Source organism: Amphiura filiformis, chromosome 7 (assembly GCF_039555335.1).
Source record: "Amphiura filiformis chromosome 7, Afil_fr2py, whole genome shotgun sequence".
Classification (NCBI taxonomy): Eukaryota; Metazoa; Echinodermata; class Ophiuroidea; order Amphilepidida; family Amphiuridae; genus Amphiura; species Amphiura filiformis.
In genome coordinates, this window is record NC_092634.1 from 27,376,200 (window position 1) to 27,397,024 (window position 20,825).

At 35.0% G+C, this 20,825-nt stretch overlaps 1 protein-coding gene across 1 annotated transcript in view; it reads right to left on the reverse strand.

Annotated features, from left to right (window-relative positions):
- Positions 1–1,904: 1,904 nt before the first annotated feature.
- LOC140157756 (snake venom 5'-nucleotidase-like) overlaps positions 1,905–20,825 on the reverse strand; it is a 122,775-nt gene continuing 103,854 nt past the window's right edge. The window contains exons 3-8 of the mRNA XM_072181003.1: positions 9,197–9,373; positions 6,174–6,377; positions 5,318–5,569; positions 4,252–4,407; positions 3,517–3,717; positions 1,905–2,711 (exon numbers count right to left, since the gene is read on the reverse strand). Of these exons, the coding sequence (XP_072037104.1) occupies positions 2,533–2,711; positions 3,517–3,717; positions 4,252–4,407; positions 5,318–5,569; positions 6,174–6,377; positions 9,197–9,373 (1,169 nt within the window). The 3' untranslated portion in view covers positions 1,905–2,532. The remainder of the gene's footprint in view (positions 2,712–3,516; positions 3,718–4,251; positions 4,408–5,317; positions 5,570–6,173; positions 6,378–9,196; positions 9,374–20,825) is intronic.

Here is a 20,825-nt window from a genome sequence, read left to right on the forward strand (position 1 = left end):
TCAAAGCGACGTTAAGATAAAAACGCGATATGAGTTGACGTGTGACGTTGCTCCAATTTTTTCTTGCCCGGCAGTATGCATTCGCATCATTGTTCAGGGCATGTGCTTTTGAAACTCCCACCAGAATTACATAAGGCTACTGAACAGTGTAGCATATCTATAGACCAGTCCCTGAACAATGTATGAACACTTTGCAAACAACATCCCAGCAGAGACTTATTTCAGTTCTCATCTACATTGAAAGCCCATAAAAAGAAGAAACTCTATTTATTCTTACGAATGAACCTAACAGAAATTACAAGGTGTGCCCACCTCACCCACATGTCCTTCCTCGCAACCCTTAATACACACCCGCGCACACATCACACACCCCTGCCGCACCGACATCCACAAACCGCACTCCATCCACTACACACACACCTCATCCACCACACGACTTCAAACACAATCTAATACAATAAATCTGAAATTAAGACTGGAATATGGAAAATTAAATTTTCGTCTCGTACACAATGATTTACACGGATTTAGATCGGTTTTTTTTAGTTCAACCGATCCTCAAAGCGACGTTAAGATAAAAACGCGATATGAGTTGACGTGTGACGTTGCTCCATTTTTTTCTTGCCCGGCAGTATGCATTCGCATCATTGTTCAGGGCATGTGCTTTTGAAACTCCCACCAGAATTACATAAGGCTACTGAACAGTGTAGCATATCTATAGACCAGTCCCTGAACAATGTATGAACACTTTGCAAACAACATCCCAGCAGAGACTTATTTCAGTTCTCATCTACATTGAAAGCCCATAAAAAGAAGAAACTCTATTATATTGACCTATCATAATATGTATCGATGTTTTTAACAGAGTGACTCACGTATGTCAGTTACCAATTGTTGCACTGAACTTAACAGGAAAAATGTGAAATATACAAACACAAGATACCAATCGTGAGTATAATAGAAACCACAGAGCAAGGCTTGTGTTTGGCCTATTTTCGTGTTCAATTTCGTGGCGACACGCTAAATAGGTAAGCTTTTAATCAAGGAATTCTTGCTCAATAATTCCGTAACATCAATTTGGTAGATCCTTTTTTAACTATACAAGAACTCAGCACTAAACTGAACGATTTTGACAGGAAGCATGTACTGAATACTCGCAAATTTGATTTTCTTCGCTGCCGGAATGTCTGTGGGACAATTTGCGAATTTTGATTTACAAAATAGTAAGTTGAAATAGACGATTCCGAGCTAAAAAATCTGTGAAAAATCTGTTATTCAGATGACACAGATTTTTCACGGATATTTTAACCAGTCACAGATTTTTCACGGAAAAATATTTCCTAGTGTTAAGGTATGTGTTGTTCTGCAAAGTTGGAAGTGAGTACCATTAGTATTTCTTTGGAGTTTTCAACACACCAACGCAATATTAGAAGCTATTAGAGGAGAATTGGCTCACGGGAAGTGTATACCGGGAGTGTATAAAATCACAGGACATGCAACATCAAATATACAAGCCTATTTTTTTATAATTTCTTATGACTTTAAAAAAGTGAACATGCTAAAATGTAAAAATTAGAATTTTCTAATTGTCATGCACCATCAATTTTGTACCTGTGACCAATGCTTTTAGGCAAAATTCAAAGTAAACATGGCAGACTCCTATTTTTGGCAGTTTTTTTTCCAAACGATGGCCGACCCCTTAAGGTTTCTTAGGGATGGCTCCAAAACACAATCGCCGGTCTACCCCGGCGCCCTGTCATAACCGGGTTTTACCTCATTCTGTTGTTTCGAGCAATAGAAACCAGGTATACCGGCAGATAGATTTTGAAGCCATCCCTTACATTATGTCACTCTGTTTAATACGGAACAGTAAAATGTTTTCATAAAAAATAAATTAGTATTTCTTTTCCCATAAAATGTTACCTTGTACTGTCAGATATGTCCCATTTTAATTTTGAGCCGAACAACTGATGTAAAGCAAAGAAAATCGGAATTCAGTACCAGCACCGAGGTCGCCACTGCGTTTCACTCCGTCTGTCGTGCTACGGCAGGGTCGGTCCATTGATGTGTTTATGATCGTCCCACACGCCATGTACTGTGCTATGAACATAGCGTACTCGTTCGACTAATATTTCCATTGTAATAATTACACGACGGTTCCTGCGTTTTATTAAAAATCTCGGATTTTGACCAAAAATACAGCACCTGTAGTATTGATTTTTGCAGAGTATGTTATTTTAATAAAGTACATCACAATCGTGTAAAAAAACAGAATTTTGAAAACTATTGAGTGCGTCCTCCTCAGACAATGTTACAATATGTTTTTAACTGAAACAAAAACCAGAATACTCCCAACTTTATTTTCTAGGAATTTTTATTTTCAGAACACCAATGTCCTACATGTACAGCGGCAGATAAAAACTATAAATTGAATTCTAGAACTTTGAAATGGAAACTTTCAAAATTCCGAAAGTGTGATAATAGAAGTGAGTAGAATTCCGTTTGAAATTTTCAACAGTTGAGATACCAGCATCATGACCAGAGTAGTGGAAATACCAGTCGCGATGCCACTAGCAGAATACCGAAGATACTGGACTTTGGTACAATTGACGTTGCTCTATCTGTAGCAAATGTGATCCGTCTTTCAATGCCTGAATAGATTGGACTAAATTTCTCGATGTAGTCACTGATTACATTTGTGTCAAGATTACCTGCATTTTACAAAAATGAAATTAGAAGAAAGAGGAAAGAATAAAAATACGTGTACTAATAATTTATCATAGTCTTCTCAGTATGACCGCATCATTCGTGTGTAACGACATAATTGATTAAAATATCATGCATTTGCAAGGAGCAATGACGAATTATGTACTTAGCATCTACGAAATAGGTATTAACTGGTTTGTTTGTTTTTTGTTTTTGTTGTTGTTGTTGTTGTTGTTGTTGTTGTTGATGATGATGATGATGATGATGATGATGATGATGATGATGATGATGATGATGTTGTTGTTGTTTTTTTGTTTTGTTTTTTTGAATGACTTTGAGAATGCACGTGGACCGTGCCAAAATTCACTCACTAGAACACAGATTTGAGTTGATTGTTATGGAAAGCGGGATCAACATTTCCATCCAAGCGATTCTAACATTCTATCAGTACTTTTTCCTTAATAAAGCATGATGCTACAAATATTCCATCCCATTGTGCTTGCTTAGGGCTCCTCTCAAATATTTTGTACGATTTTGTTTGTTTTATGACTAGAAACACAGCCCGGGAAATACAGTCGTGTCAGTAATACGACATGGCACGATTAGCTAAGAGTTTTGAAATCCGGCCTTTCATCCCACAAATGCCTTTAAATTTGTTCAAATCCGAAGCGTAACAAAAGAGGTGTCAAAATTCGCAGAACAAACGGCTGCATCCCATTATTGTATTAATTTACTCAAGACTTCTTTGGTATTTAAATCATGACGTGTATTCCAAATATAATGGTACTTTTTGTGAGCAGTTTATCTTACCTGAGTAGCGATTTTGTCCATGTTCTTTAATCATGTCATATCCGTCTCCTCCATCAGCAACAAATGACGGCATGACCATCTTATACAGTTTGTTTTCCTCTAAAGGCAAATATTCAGGAATGTTACACTCCGTACAACGGACTTGCACATCAACTACACGGTCATTTGGCCCACGTGATATGTCATAGGTTACCCACATTCCTGAAAGATGGAGATACACTTCTGATGATATTTAAGTTATCATGTTAAGTAAGTATCATATTACGTAACAGAGGAATACCAAACCAAATTCAGAACAAAAAAACATACAGATTCAGAGCTATATATTATTCGATTTTTATGATTGTTTCAAGCTGTGAGTATATGCATTTTGTTTTCTTTCCTGAAGTTGACCGTAGGGCACACATTACTCTTCATTCTCGATTCTATAAACTAAAAGCTCCCTGTTATTAAGTTTAATCTAAAACAATGTAATAACTCCTATAATCATAATATTCAATTCAGCCTCAGCTCAATAGAAAACTTTAAGACGATTGCCATTTCATAAAAATTGGTGGATCATTTAGTTACAAAAACACATCATCAGGACCATTTCTGTGCTATATATTCAACAATATGCAAATACGAATTAACTACTATTAAAGACCACCGCATCAAATGCAGTGTCAACAGGCGATCCCAATATCGAACCCAGTTGTACGCAGTAGGCCCTACCTAATATCTTACTCTACAAACCTGACATTTGAAGAAACCTCCCCGGTAGATCAACTGGACTATATTCAGCAACAGAGTTCTCTAGCATCTCTTTCACGTATCTGCCTTCTAATTCCACTGTATCAACGGTACTACCAAACGGTAAAACAGTGGTAACATCTCCGAATGTCACATCACCTGTAACCATAGCAAATTATATAAGAAAGTATTCTTAAAACAATATATATACATTACGTTCTTTGTGACTTATAGAATATGCATTATTTCACCCCCATTTCTTGCCAAGTTTGCTTAGCTAAGAACTTGTTTAATCTACTCCCTATTTCAGAAAAATACAGCATTCATTTTTGGGATTAAAAAAGATTATCATGTTTTGCCAAATGAAATGTAGCTAAATTCTAATCCTTTAGTTAGTTCTAGAATAGTCAAAAGGATTCAGAGAATGTATAGTTTGACCTACATGTATCTATAGTATTTGCCGTTCTCAAGTTATTTCGGAAACGTCAAAAGTCAATTTTTTTGCCATGTGGGGGTCAAAAATGTAAAAATGCTCGGATTTTGCCAAAGAGGTGTCAAAATGTTCGTTTTGATAATATTATAGCGCTCCAAATAAATATAGGCTTGCACAATCTGAATTCATGGTGTGCAAACCATTTTGGTATATATTATTGAACTTGAGGAGCAGCTTGGAGCCTAACATCGGCTAGATTTGAATCGGCTGTCCAAGAATATAAATAAGCAGTATTAGCACGCACAAATTAGACTGGGAGTATTGGAGAAGAAAACTCAAGACTTCCCCGGGAGATGGAGACTATTCATATCAAGAACGTTCATTGAACAGTGACACACGTTTGGAAGTCCAGGCACAGGAATTTGGCAACGTCAGTGACAATGTATCTAAATCTGAATTGTACATTAGAATAAAGATTAGTATGAAGTATGCTGGTATTGTTCCGACATTTGTCTTACGATATTCAACCCTCCTAATAAAATTCTAGCCTGGGAATTCCCAATTGTTCCTTTTAATAAAATGACTCGTTTGTATTTAGGGGCGCCATTAATTTCTGGAATAACCCATATTTAATACCTTGTGCTATCGACGATCTAATACCACCAGAGTTCTGTATCGCAATGCTGACATCGTTCCATTTTTCTTCATCAGGAAACGTCACCATTATCCATATATAGGCATCAGCAATCATGTTCCCTAGATTACACTCTTTAAGACGACAACTTTCCCGCGCACCGTCTAAATAGACATGCGTAGAACCTATTCTTTCCTTGGTTAAATTTCGTACGGCCTCACCCCATTCATTGATTTCAGCGAGCACCTCTGGATCTGAAAAGAAAAATGTGATTACTTTTGGTCAGGTAATGTTTTAGATATAGAAGGTTACCTATAATCAGCTCTATACATGGCGGCGGAAATGGCAGTTGTTCCAAATCTACCTTACACTGAGTGGGCTGAATTTTAGATGTCTTTTGGACAAACATTAAAATTTGGTATCGCTATAAAATGTGTCATAAAAACAAAATGGTAAATGGTAATTCCTTAATTTTTTCACACAGGATCCCTGATGGATATATCACATATAAAATGTTTTAAAACCTAAAAGGTTCAACTCGGTTCTTAAATAAAAATGGAGTCTTTTCTCTATTGCACTTTTTTTTTACTCACCCTGTATAATGAAGTATCGTCAAAAAGAAAGTTAACGAATAACGATAATCGCTGGATTTGAAAGCAAATTGTTGTGGTCTCCATGCAAGGTACAAAACACCATTACGAAAAAATCATATCTGCCTTTGCTTCAGATAGGAATTACCTTTGCAAACTCTTCACCAAAAAAACACCCCGTTTACATTTAAAGCAAAATTGATACCAATTACTATAATACACACTGCACGTATATAAGAGCCCAAAACGTAATAAAACGTATACGTACCTTCTTCAACCTCTTTATTAAGAAGAATTGGATTGCCAGACCATTCTGTGACACGGCCAAGATCGTCAAAGACAATGTCCAATCTTCCTAGATATTTAGCAAAGGTGTAATCTGTTACCACCAGCACGGTACCATCCGGATCTTGATCTGGCGTCACTACTGTTGGATATTCGCCGTACGGAACCTCGCGATCGGGAGGAGTACCTATTTTTTTTTATAAAAGCATAAACAAAATACTATTAAACGTTTTATCTTTGTACTGTTCTGCACGGATTTTTGATGTGATCATTATCTTTAATGTTTCTAACAAAGTATTGCATAATTCTTAATTCTAGACCTTTACAATACCAACAGCTGTCTCACTAATACATGTATATACACATAGTTTTTAGCTATTTTTAATTTAGATTTTCTTTTTTTTTTATCAAAGTTTTCATCTTTTCTGCCTTTTATGGTAATTTTTATTCTATTAACTGTATACTTTGTGTCCAAATTAAGGGCGCTAATTACATTTAATTTAAATTGAGTTTAGCCCAATAATATAGTTTATTCCGGTAATTTCATGATAAAAAGTACTTTGAAAATGATCTTGCTATAATTATGTTACTCATTTTTATGATGTTTCAATAATACAAGATGCAAACATGATTAAAGATTAATAGCGCCATCAGTGCTCAACTTTGCTTTAAAATAAATATAGTTCTACCTATCATCAAACAACCGTGCTACCTGAAATATAAACCAAATAGGCTACTCTCCCCCATTTCCACTACATAGCAAAACAAACTATGTATTGAGCAATGTGACCAACTTTGACCAAAGTATAATGTACTACTAAGCTACTAAACTTGAACCAACTTTAATAAATTAAGTAAATAATTTGTGTAGTAAGGCATGTAAGGCGACGACAAAAACCTGTTATACGGGCCAAACCGACCCATATTGGAAAATATCTTAGACTCAACATAATGTACACCCTTAAAAATCACCGTTTTTACGGCACACACCGTCAAATTTTACGGTAATTTACCGTAAACTGAATTACTATGTATATGTTTATGACTAATGCAGGTCTTCTCTCTGAAGATCAATCTGGTTTCCGTGCCAACCATTCAACTACCACAACTTTACTTAATGTAGAAGATTTTATACTTAAGAACATGGACAGTGGATTCGCTACTGGTGTTATATTTATTGATTTAAAAAAAGCTTTTGACACGGTCAATCATGAAATACTACTTAAAAAACTTGAAAAATATGGTGTTCAAGGCAAAGAGCTTCTGTGGTTTAAATCATATTTGTATAAAAGATCTCAAACAGTTAGTGTAAATTCTGCTTTATCCGACTTTGAAAATGTTAATATTGGAATTCCGCAAGGATCAATCCTAGGTCCTTTGTTATTTATTATTTTTGTAAATTGTATGCCTAATGCTTTTAACTGTAAAACTATCATGTACGCAGATGACACAAGTTTAATGTGTAAAGGAAAGAATGTTTTGGAATTGCAAGCTAAATTAGAGTCAAGTCTTTGCAGTGTAGCAAATTGGTTTCATGCAAACAAACTTACTTTAAATGTTGATAAGACCAAGTTTATGGTCTTTGGTACCAACCAAATGCTTGAAAAGTTTAATGATATAAATCTAACATATGAGGATACTTTTATTATTGAACGAGTTCACAAGTTTAAATATCTTGGAGTAAAACTTGATTCTAAACTTTCTTGGTCAGCTCATGTAGATTATTTATGTAAAAAATGTTTCTAAAAAATTGGTGTCATTAGGCGTGTTAAATACTTCCTGCCTCGTCAAACCATTGTTATGTTATCAAATGCACTTGTTATGCCTCAATTTGATTATGGTAGTTCTGTATGGAGTAATTTTTCTTGTGAATCTCAAGCAAGGCTGCAAGTGTTACAAAATCAGCTAGCCAGGACAATTTTATCTGCTGATATTAGAACACCAATAAGTAACTTAATGAGTGCACTACAGTGGATAAAACTAAATGATAGATGGAATAATCAACTTCTTATTTTAGTTTTTAAGTGTTTAAGAAACCTGGGTCCATCTTATCTATCATCTAAATTTGAATTTGTTCATGATAGTCATATGCATATTACCAGGAATCATTCATCAAATACTCTTGTACCAAATGTAATTCAAATTCAGGCAAGCGTACATTCCATGCCAGAGCTGTTAATACTTGGAATGAAATTGCACCTCAAATCCGCAAAGAATTAAATAATATGTCTTTGTATCAATTTAAAGCGCGAACAAATACTTCTGCTAAATAATTTGGGATTTCTATTCCCTTATAAATTGTACTTTTTATAAGGACATTTTAGCTTTAGCTTGTATTTTGTATAATCTTTGCCATATGAGTTCAATACTATTTATTATGTTATTGATTTACCATGTGTAAGATGTAAATTTACTATGTATCAATATGTATCAATATGTATTACAGTATTTTATAATTGTATGAGGGCCTGCTTGGAAAGCAGTGCTTGACACTGAAGTGGAATTACCCTCAATAAAGAAAGATTATTATTATTATTATTATTACATATCGGCATGTTAATACCGTTCGATTTGAATATTTTGTAATGTGTTGCATCGTTCACATTTTTCAAGATTGTGTTTAAAGACAACTTCATATCATTTATCGTGTATGTGTACGGTGTTACTGTAATTTTAACGGAAAAACGTTAGCAATAGGACAGCCAGGTATTTTGCCGTACAAATTACGGTCTTTCTAACGTATTGTATGCCGCATTACAGGTATATTTTACGGCAATATATCGTAAGTATGCTAATTTTACGGTAAAATACTTGTTAAATCATCGTTTTTACGGAAAAGGTTGGCAATAGAACTGCCAGGTAATTTACCGTAAAATTTACGGAACATTTCTAACAATGTGACATTTCTATAGAATTACGATCCATGTCTTTATAATTGGTAGGTACAGCGTACGTCTGGTGCAGGGCAATACATTCAACATGTTCAAAAATTGCTTACCTGTATACAAAAAGTATCTGTGTGCCCACCAACAACAATATCTACACCTTTCACTTTTGCAGCTATTTCCAAATCTTTCGTAATCCCAGAGTGTCCAACAGCGATAATTTTGTTGATTCCTTGTGACGTGAGTCTGTTCACCTCAACTTGTAATGATTCGATCTCGTCGTGGAAAATCGTCTTTCCTAAAAATTTGTTGAAAAAAGATGAAAAAGAAATTAGTTTGGTTTAGATGGGGCACTTACTAAAATGGTTGACGGGATGATGTGCGGTCACATTTTTCAACTCCCTCTCACGCAATGACCCCCCGTTTTACTGAACTCCTTCTCACCCAATGACCCCCTTTTTTTGTTTTCCTGTCTTTTTTTTTTCTTTTAAAAATCGACTGATTTACCACGTTTTCCCATTATTTTTCTTAAAATTTAAAAAACAAAATTACAATTTTTCCAAATTTTTCCAAATTTTAATGAATATTAGAAAATTTTGTATCAACTTTTATATTTTGACCTAAAACTTTTCCCAGTCTCACTGAGTGGCCCCCTTTTTTGGTAAGATTTTCCCCAGTCTCACAGAAAGATTCCCCCTTTTGGGGGCCTTCTCAATGAAAGAGCCCCATTTTTTCAGTGTCTAGACTCTCACCGAAAGATCCCTTGTTTTGAACTGCTGTCCGCACATCCCCGTCACTTATAAGTAGAGTGTCCCCCCCCCCCCATCTTGGTATATTACGACCAGTGTTAAAGATATTGACACTACTCGGGAGGTCATACCTCTTGCCATTTCGAGATATGAAAAGCACCCAAAATATGAATACTGACCCAGGTCTTATGAGGAGTGTCACCCCCGGTGGGGAAATTATTTTCAATATATTCTTTAATCATTTGACACCATTCGGTTTCATACCTTCTTGCCATTTTGAGATATGAAAAGGACCCATATGAATATTTACCCACGGTTCTTATGATGAGTGTCTCCCAGGTGTTGAATAATATTTTTATTATATTTCTTTTTCATTTGACACCACTCGGGGAGACATACCTGCATGGCATTTCGAGACATGTCTATTTTGGCATTTCGAGATATGAAAAGTTGACCCAGGTGTTACCCACAATGGTGAAATTATTTTTATTTAATATATTCTTTACTTTGTTCTCTTTCATTTGGCACCACTCGGGGGTTCATACCTTCTTGGCATTTAGAGATATGAAAAGGACCCAAAATATGAATGATGACCCAGGTCTTTTGAGGAGTGTCACCCCCGGTGGGGAAATAATGTTTAATAATTATATTCTTTACTTGTTCTCTCTCTCATTTGACAGGGGTTCATACCTTCTTGGCATTTTTAAATATGAATATTGACCCGGGTCTTATGATGAGTGTCACCCTCGGGTAGGGAAATATTTTTATTTATATTCTTTACTTCTTCCTCTTTCACTTGACACACTGTGATGACAGGCCATCAATGATGCCCGGCTTGCCCGGCAATGATGTCATTATTCAGCTGTTTAAACATTGACATGTGCCAATAGATATGCGGCAATGACATTATATTTCCTTCAAGTTACACGCATGTGGTGCAATAATATCAAGAGTTATAAATGAAATAAATTGAAAACAGTAGTTTAATGCTATTCTATGCAGTCATTGCCAACAAGTATTTTATAATACTGGGAAAGATAGGTCAAGTGTGCGGATTTTGTAAAAGTGGCCGCCAGCAAGTTGAGAATTATACGGGAATTTCCCGCACTCGTACAAGACAGCGCTTTAATTAAGGAAGGTTGTGGCAACTACATGAACCGAAAACAACCACAAACAGCGTATCACAATAATGGGGAAAAGGGGAGTCACTGGGTCAAAGAAGAGGTTTAAACCAGTGGACAATTTATGGTGTTTTTCAATAAAAGATGACAGATACAACCATGATGAATTCAAAGAAGACATATTTGATGCCAAAGACTATATCGCAATTTCATCATCTCATCAGCGGCCAGTATCAACCCTTTGTTGGGATGAGGACTGTGAATTAATAGCCGAAGTGTATATGCGTGGAAGCCAACACAAGTCTGTTGGAAAGACTAACCCACCTAAATCACAAAAGCAGTTGAAAGATCTTCACTTCAACTCGAAACTCGCCAAGCAAGGTAAACATAAGAAACTCATGGTAAAATCTGACATTTATTCGCGCAAAGTACAACGCGATGAAACAGTACAGGATCAAATACAAGCGAAGAAATCCAACATCGAAGAGCGGTTAAAAAATAAAAAGTTGGAAAGAAGAGGAATAAAAGAAGTCACATATAGTCCACCTGTAATAAAAGCAGGCCTGTGCGGATCAGGTTTCGGCCATCATATTAACTGCGCATGGATATCAAAAGGAAGATGGTTTTATGAGAGATACGAAGAGCGGAATTTCATGCGGGAAGTGTACCCTTATACAAACAAATCAAAAGCGCAGCTCATCTGGACTTTGATGCTACGAAATGAATGCCAAACTGACACGTACGGTTGTATTTACATCGGGCGGGATGGGCTCTTATGCTTACGGTCTACTTTCCTACAAACTCTGTACACAATGCACACTCTTGGCATTGAATAGATCAGTTCCTGTAGCCTGAGTGCACCGGTATCTGGACACGAACACTTTAATATGAAAGTGAGGTACGACACTAGGGGTCGGTGTAGGATTTTTGGCGAAAACATGGGCTCATTCAGCATGGGTTTCAAGAAAATGTTGGCCATTTAGTGTGAGACGCTAAAAATTGGGTATCTTAGACCGTTGAAGTACTTTTTTGGGCCAAAAAATGCAAAATTTTGCCAAAAATTTACTACAATTTTGAAGCTAAAAATGCAACAAAATGTTATATCTATTAAAAATGCGCATGAAGCGCGCAAAAATTTGCAGATTTGGTGTAAATTTCTATTTAAAAAAAGGGAGGGTCTTGGCATTGACGTATGACACCATGCCCAGTTCAGATAAATGTATGAAAATATGATGAAACCCATTTGACCAATATTCACGGTACTTTCAGAAATTACCTTTGTTAAAACGTACGCATCTGTTTGTTTTTTGGTTGTTGTTTTTTGTTTGTTTTTTTTGGTTTTTTTTAGATTTTGGTTTTTGTTTAATGGCCGATCACGATTTATGGGTGAATTTGTTATGAGGTTTCGCCTCACTCACATTCACGCCATCTAGCGATAAGAACGTAGGTTTTGGTTTGGCAAAAATTAAAAATTCTCTTTTCTGTTTATGTTTTATAATTATCATATTGGGAAATTATGAGGAATTGAAATAAACGTCTCGAAAAATATTCTTATGTTTGATTTTGTTTTATGAGGGTTTCAAAATATATTTATATTAATATTGTATTATGAAGAAGTTTTCAGTTAATTTAGATTAAAGACGTACGTTTTTATTATGAGGTTTTGTAGCCTCACTCACATTGACGCTTTCTGTCGATAGAACATAGGTTTTGGTTTGTGGTTTTTGTTTTATAATTATTATATTGGGAAATTATGAGATAATGAAATAAGCGTCTCCAAAAATATTCTTATGTTTGACTTTGTTTTATGAGGATTTCAACATCTATTTCTTGAATGTGAGGGAATGTATGAGGAATTGAAATAACCCGTAAAAGCTTATCTTATGTTTGTATTGTAAGGGTTTCGATATCTATTTCTTTTTTCATAAGTTGTATTGTGAGGGATTAAGGTTACACTAAGAAACGCATAAAAAACGTATAAAAGACGTATAAAGTTGTTCTCTAAAACAGAGTTTTCTCAGTAACCAGATATCGCAGCGAGTGAAACGTTGGTGCTTTGGATATAGCTTAACATTTTCTATGTGTTTATACAAACTTTTAGAATAAATTTGAAAATCATTCGTTTAAAGCCTTTTTTCGCACCATGTTCACAAGATCAAAAACGCGTTCCATGACGTTCTTTTCAAATGTGCGCCCCGTATAAAACCACGCCGAGTGATTGTTTTCTTCTTTTTTGTACGGGTTCGAGTCCCTGTGTGGTCCAATTCTATTTTTTTTTCTTTTTTTTTTACTTTTCTCTTTTTCTGTCTTCTTTCTTGTTCGTTTATTTCTTTCTGACTGCAGTGATTGATTGGTTTTGCCGTTTTTTTTTATTATTGACTAGTCTAAACAGGCGCGGCCTATATAAACCTATGAATATTTTTTACAAATTAGATATTGGTTGTTGGTTTATTATTATTGTTGTTGTAGTTATTGTTGTATATATTGCATAATCAGGGTAGGCCTACTGGGCCTATTACTAGTCTATAGCGGCATTGATTTATTTCAAGACAGATATCATCTAGGCCTATAAGGATAATATTTAAAAAAATGAAAATTTATAAAATACCATAGAAAAATTGCAGAAACCGGCTTCAACCCACCCCCTCTCACCCCGGCAGCCCCTATCATGGTTTCCCCCTCCCTCCATATCCCTGCAACATAGGATGACTCACGTGCCACGGTTTCATAGGTTCGTGGTCATTTTGCATAAAGATTGATACACCAAGTACACTTGAGTTCATTTTTTTCTGCATGGCTGTTTCTATTATTAACTTACGCCCCTCTGGAATCAAGCCTTGAAAATCCATTGTATTTAACCTTAGGCTATGAGGATTTGAAATATTAAGCATCTCGAAAAAGTGGATTCTTATGTTTCACTTTGTTTTACGAGAGTTTCAAAATCTATTTCCTTTGTTTTATATTGTATTATGAGGCATATTATGAGGATTCGAAATGAGCATCTTGGGACAGTGGATTCTTATAATTTCCCTCACAATATAATTAAAAACACAAGAAGTAGATTTTGAACATGTCACAAAATAAAGTCTAACATAAGAATAATTTTCTTTCTTTTTGTATTGTATTATGAGGGAATTTATGAGGAATTGAAATAACCCGCCTCCAAAAAACCTTATCTTATGTTTGACCTTGTTTATCGATGGTTTTAAAATCTGTTTCCTTTGTTATATAATGTATTATGAGGGTAATTATGTGGAATTAAAATAAATTTCTCAAAAATCATTGGTATGATTGACTTTGTATTGTTAGGATTTTGAAATCTATTTTTCATAAGTTGTATTGTGAGAGAAGCTATGAGGATTTGAAATATTAAGCATCTCGAAAAAGTGGATTCTTGTGTTTGATTTTGTTTTATAAGAGTTTCAAAATCTAGTTCCCTTGTTTTATATTGTATTATGAGGCATATTATGAGTATTTGAAGTATGCATCTTGAGACAGTGGATTCTTATAATTTCCCTCACAATATAACTAAAAACACAAGAAGTAGATTTTGAACATGTCACAAAATAAAGTCTAACATAAGAATAATTTTCTGGATAGTATTGTATTAAGATGGAAATTATGAGGCATTGATGAACGTCTCAAATAAACGTACTCTTTTGTTAACTTTCAAAATCAATTTCTTTCTTTTTGTATTGTATTATGAGGGAATTTATGAGGAATTGAAATAACCCGCCTCCAAAAAACCTTATCTTATGTTTGACCTTGTTTATCGATGGTTTTAAAATCTGTTTCCTTTGTTATATAATGTATTATGAGGGTAATTATGTGGAATTAAAATAAATTTCTCAAAAATCATTGGTATGATTGACTTTGTATTGTTAGGATTTTGAAATCTATTTTTCATAAGTTGTATTGTGAGAGAAGCTATGAGGATTTGAAATATTAAGCATCTCGAAAAAGTGGATTCTTGTGCTTGATTTTGTTTTATAAGAGTTTCAAAATCTATTTCCCTTGTTTTATATTGTATTATGAGGCATATTATGAGTATTTGAAGTATGCATCTTGAGACAGTGGATTCTTATAATTTCCCTCACAATATAACTAAAAACACAAGAAGTACAGTTTGAACGTGTCACAAAATAAAGTCTAACATAAGAATAAGTTTGTTGATAGTAAATTTAGTATGGTAGTTAGAGGGAAATTATGAGGCATTGATATAAACGTCTCAAACAAACGTATGCTCATACAATGTGTCCCAAAATGATTTATACCCTGTTTGATCAAAATATCAAAAATATATAGTCAACAGTGTATCTAATCTTAATAAGTGCAATACAATGCCACATATGTCTCCTACTTATTCTGTGACTTTCATGGAAATATCTTGATTCGTTTTTGCGTGACATTGCTATTACTGAAAATGGACGAAAACGGCATGTTGTGTGTAATTTACAGTGCAAAGGCATCATAACACATGGATCCTTTATCACTATCGTCCAGCCGCACTGTGCAATATATTGGGGAAATCCTACATTCTTTTATAGGGCACAGATGCTAAATAATTCTTGATATGGGATTAAGTGAAACATTTCAATATGGCATTAGATATTTAGGTTGAAAAACATAGTTTTTATGTGATTTTTACCCCAAAATGTCATTATTACAGAGGATATAACTTCCTCAAGCATCCTCCGCAGTAAATTTGAATTTTCTTCGTCACATAGTGGGTTTGCCAAACTATGGACATGAATGCATGCTGTGACACTAATATAAGGACGAACCTACTCTATACTTTTATGAAAAATCCATCTCTGTCGGCATTTCAAATGATGAAACTCATACACCGCAATAATTGGCTTCAAAACTACCGCCAAAAAAAGAATAGTTAAAGGTCACTTAAGCGTAGCAAATCCTTTATTCCATACAAGGATTGCTTCGTAACATCATAAATAAACGATAGATATCGACTATTTAGTAGAAGTAAGAACAGGACACTATACTGCATAACATTTTCCAAATAACTTTGTGCTGAACGGTTAGTAATTATATATTTTCAAAATAGGTTGCTTTGTCAAAACCTGGAATTCACCATTTTTACGCAATCCTCTCTAACTTCTACTAGAAACGTCCAATTTTTAAAATCTAAAAAATCTGAGAAAGCTAAATATATGTAGAACTTAAAATGCAAAACAATTTGACCAATAGAAATGCCGTTCATACCTAAAAAATTTCCATCTTTCCCGGTATAAATCATTCTGGGACACCCTGTATATAATTGCTTTACTTAACTTTCAAAATCTATTTCTTTCGTTTTGTATTGTATTATGAGGAATTGAAATAACCCGCTTAAAACTTATTTTATGTTTGACCTTAATTTAGATTAAAGACGTACGATTTTGGCACGATCACGATTTATTATGAGGTTGTATAAACATTGACATGTGCCAATAAATATGCGGCAATGACTTTATACGGTATTTCTTTCAAGTTACACGCATGTGGTGCAATAATATCAAGAGTTATAAATGAAATAAATTGAAAACAATTGATTAATGCTATTCTATGCAGCCGTGTTGTGGACAGTCATTGCCAACAAGTATTTACTGGAGGAAAGATAAGTCAAGTGTGCGAATTTTGTAAAAGTGTCCGCCAGCAAGTCAAGTTGGGAATTATACGGGAATTTCCCGCACTCTATAGCACAGACAGTACAAATCAGCGCTTTAATTAAGGAGGGTTGTGGTAAATACATGAACAGAAAACAACCCCAAACAGCGTGTCACAATAATGGCGAAAAGTGGAGTCACTGGGTCAAAGAAGAAGTTTAAACCGGCGGACAATTCATGGTGTTTTTCAATAAAAGATGACAGATACGACCATGATGAATTCAATGAAGATGAATTTTATGGTAAAGAATATATCGCAATTTCATCATCTCATCAGCGGCCTGTATCAACCCTTTGTTGGGATGAGGACTGTGAATTAATAGCCGAAATGTATATGCATGGAAACCAACACCAGTCTGAGGGAAAGACTAATCCACCTAAATCACAAAAGCAGCGCAAAGATCTTCACTTCAACTCGAAACTCGCCAAGCAAGGTAATACGGGTAATAAGAAACTAATGGTAAAATCTGACATTTATTCGCGTAAAATACAACGCGATGAAACAGTATTGGATCAAATACAAGCAAAGAAATTCAACATCGGTTGAAAAAAATAAGTTGGAAAGAAGGGGTGTAAAGAAATTTGAACCTATAAAACCCCAACATCTCCCGCCATCATGTAGCAAGTTCTCTCACTGTTATTGTAAGCAAATATCAAGAGGAAGATGGTCTTATGGAAAGGAAGAAGTGCGGAAACTCATGTGGGAAGTGCCCTTGCACCCCTTTGCACTCGTGAAAGAGGAGTTACCACAAAACGTTAACAGATCAAATGCGCAGTTTATGTGGACTTTGATTCAACGCAAGCACCCGGAACTAACTATCATGCAGTTACCGTCCGTGTTCCTAGATTCCTTGGAAATCCTCGTTGACAATCCTTCCGCACCTTTGGAAAGATTATGCGCTTTTATCGCCTTACTTCCGTACTTCCCTCGATTTATACATAAAGCATACACACAATAAGGACACAATAAGGTTTTATATGAGTCCTATATGGTAACATATAAAGCCTTTTGTCCGCCGAACCGATGAAGTCGTCTGCCATTCTGCGGTCCGTTTACGCTGCCTGGTTCTCACATTCTACATTCTTTTAACAAATCTGCCGATTTGTTTATGAAATATCTTAAATTCTCAGAAAAATTCCTTAAAGATATATCCCAGCAAACACAAAAATGTGTTTAAAACGTTATAATCACGGTGCTTTGTTTTTGTTCAAAATTGTTTAATAACTTTTTTAAAGGTCATGAAAGCGTTTTTAACTGATATGAAAAAACACTACAACGAAGTTTTAAAAAATTTTGTTATTAATGTTATTTTGAAATATATATTTGGTAAGCATTTTGGAAACCATTTTTTTCCAAAACTATGTTTGGCAAGCATTTGTGAAAATTTTTAATAACATTTTGTTAGAATGTTTTTCAGGAAGATTCCGAAACATTTTTCTGGAATGCAATGTATTGTAGACCTAATTATAACTCTAATTTATATAGCCCATCATTTAAATGTTCTGGTTGGGATGTCTCGCTTTTAACCAAATGTGTTAGATTTTTGAGAAAAATTATATAAATAGAGCCCCGACGGACAAACGTAGGGTTCCAAACTCTCCAATGACTGCCAATTTTGCACGCCTGTGTTGCAATAATTGAATAAAATCAATTGAAAACAGTAGATTAATGTTATAATTAACCAAACAGGAACTGTGAAAATGCTGTAATTTGCATTTTCCAGTGCACACCCCTTGTAGAGAAACGGGTAGAGAGTTTTTTTAAAAGAAAGTTGGAATTATATAATGAGAGCGCGCGTACATTTACGACACAAGCTGTAATACAAATGTAATAAAATGGAAATTGAGACCGCACATCCGCTGGCCACCTGATACCGTCCAGATTAGCGCCATTACTCACTAACGAATAGCAATGACATCATCGCTGAATGTTATACGCATGTGGTGCAATTATTTGAATAAAATAAATCGAAAACAGTAGATTATTTTCATGTGGGCAGTCAGCGCCCCAGAAATATGATCATAGCTCAAGTAAGCAAATGCGAAAGTGGCGAATCGGCGAGCAAGTAGGGTATTATCTTATTACGGAAGCTTACGGAAATTTCCCATATCAAGGAATTCGCCCCACACATGTGAAGGGCAAACAATTCACGCTACTCCCTCAGTTAAATACTTCGGTCTTACTATTGACCAGTGCTTGAATGGTGAAGAAATGGGTCTTGGTGGGGTCTTGGTGTCATAAAAAAAGTAAATTCTAGACTCAAAGTTCTTTACAGACAGGCACAGTTTCTTGATCAAAATATCAAGAAACTTTTATGCTCTGCTCTTGTACTTCGTTTATTTAATTATTCTATTTCTTCTTGGCATGTTGGCACACATAAGCAGATGAGTAAAAGCCTACAAATTGCTCAAAACAAAGTTATTAGATTCATTTTAAATAAGAATTGCATGTATCATATTACAGAAGATGATTTTAAAGATCTTAATTTCCTTAACATACAAAATAGGGCAAAACAACTCAGGTTGAACCATGTTTTTGATATTTTTAATGAAGTTGGCCTAGACTATCTTAGTTCAAATTTTACCAGAGTTTCAAACGTGCACCAATACAGTACCAGAAACAGTGCTCAACATTTTCGTGTTCCAAAATCCACTACCATCACTTCTGGCTCTTTTTATTATAATGCCATTCAGGATTGGGCCAACTTACCAAGTGCAATAAAATCAATTTCTTATAAACCAAGTTTCAAAAAGTCATCATCTGTAAAAACTCATCTTTTTAACCAAATTTAGTTTCTAATGATTTTAATCATGTTTATATACTTTTTTACCTTTAATATTTACTTGTATGTATATATATATTTATTTGTGTAGAAAGTAGAAAATTAACTGCGTCGACATTTAAAGAAGAAAACAAACACGTAGAAGAATACTTTTACGACATTATAATTATTCTTCTACGTGTTTGTTTTCTTCTATATATTTATTGTATGTTTTGTTTTCATGTCTTTTGCCCTTCTATGTATAAAGGACCCCTTCGGAAATAAGCATTTGGGCTTAAAGGGCTATCCAGTGATATCTCCTTGCTTTGTTTTTTATGTGTATTATATGTTATTTATTTACCTTGTATTGTTGTATCATTGTATGTGCAATATCGAGATACCGAATCAAATCAAATCAAATCAAATGTTGGCTAACAAACAAAGTCATACATTAAAGCTAAACAGAAAACAGCGTGTCACAACCATGGAGAAACTGGAAGACGATGAGTCAACGAAGAAGAAGTTTAAACAGGCGAACAATTTGTTGTGTTTTTCAATAAAAGATCATTAGGCGGAGGCGCCGTATTCAACGTTAGCTTTAGATATTTAATTAATTTCTTTATTTTTCACCCGACTTACCCGGGTGAAAATTAAACAAAATAATTGAATATTCAATGCTAACGCTAAATACGGCGTCTCTGCCTAATGATGACAGATACGATCCTGATGAAGTTGAATACAAGGTTGATGACAAAGACTAATCGCAATTTCATCGTCTCATCAGCGGCCTGTATCAACCCTTTGTTGGGATGAGGACTGTGAATTAATGGCGAAAATGTATATGCGTGAAAGACAACACAAGTCTGTGGGAAAGACTAATCCACCTAAATCACAAGCAGCTGAAAGATCTTCACTTCAACTCGAAACTCGCCAAGCAAGGTACGTAAACATAAGAAACTCATAGTAAACTCTGACATCATTTCGCGTAAAGTACAACGCGATGAAACAGTACAGGATCAAATACAAGCAAAGCAATCCAACATCGAAGAGCGGTTAAAAAAGAAAAAGTTGGAAAGAAGAGGAACATGAGGAATAGAAGAAGTCATATATAGGCCACCTGCAATAAAACCTCCCATCACCGAAAGCAGACCTGGTCGGATCAGGACCCTGGTGTGACGTCAAACCAAATAAAGATGATTATTGTTGCATCTTTCATAACTGGATATCAAAAGGAAAATGGCGTTGTGAGAGACACGAAGATGGAATTTCATGCGGGAAGTGTACCCTTACACGAACAAATCAAAAGCGCAGCTCATATGGACTTTGATGCCACGCCAAGCATGTTAACAGATTGATGTAGGCTTATTGTATGTTTGAAGGAAATAAATTGATTTCGGTGGCCATTTTGAACATGTATAAATATGTTACTTGGGACCCAAACAACATGCTAGG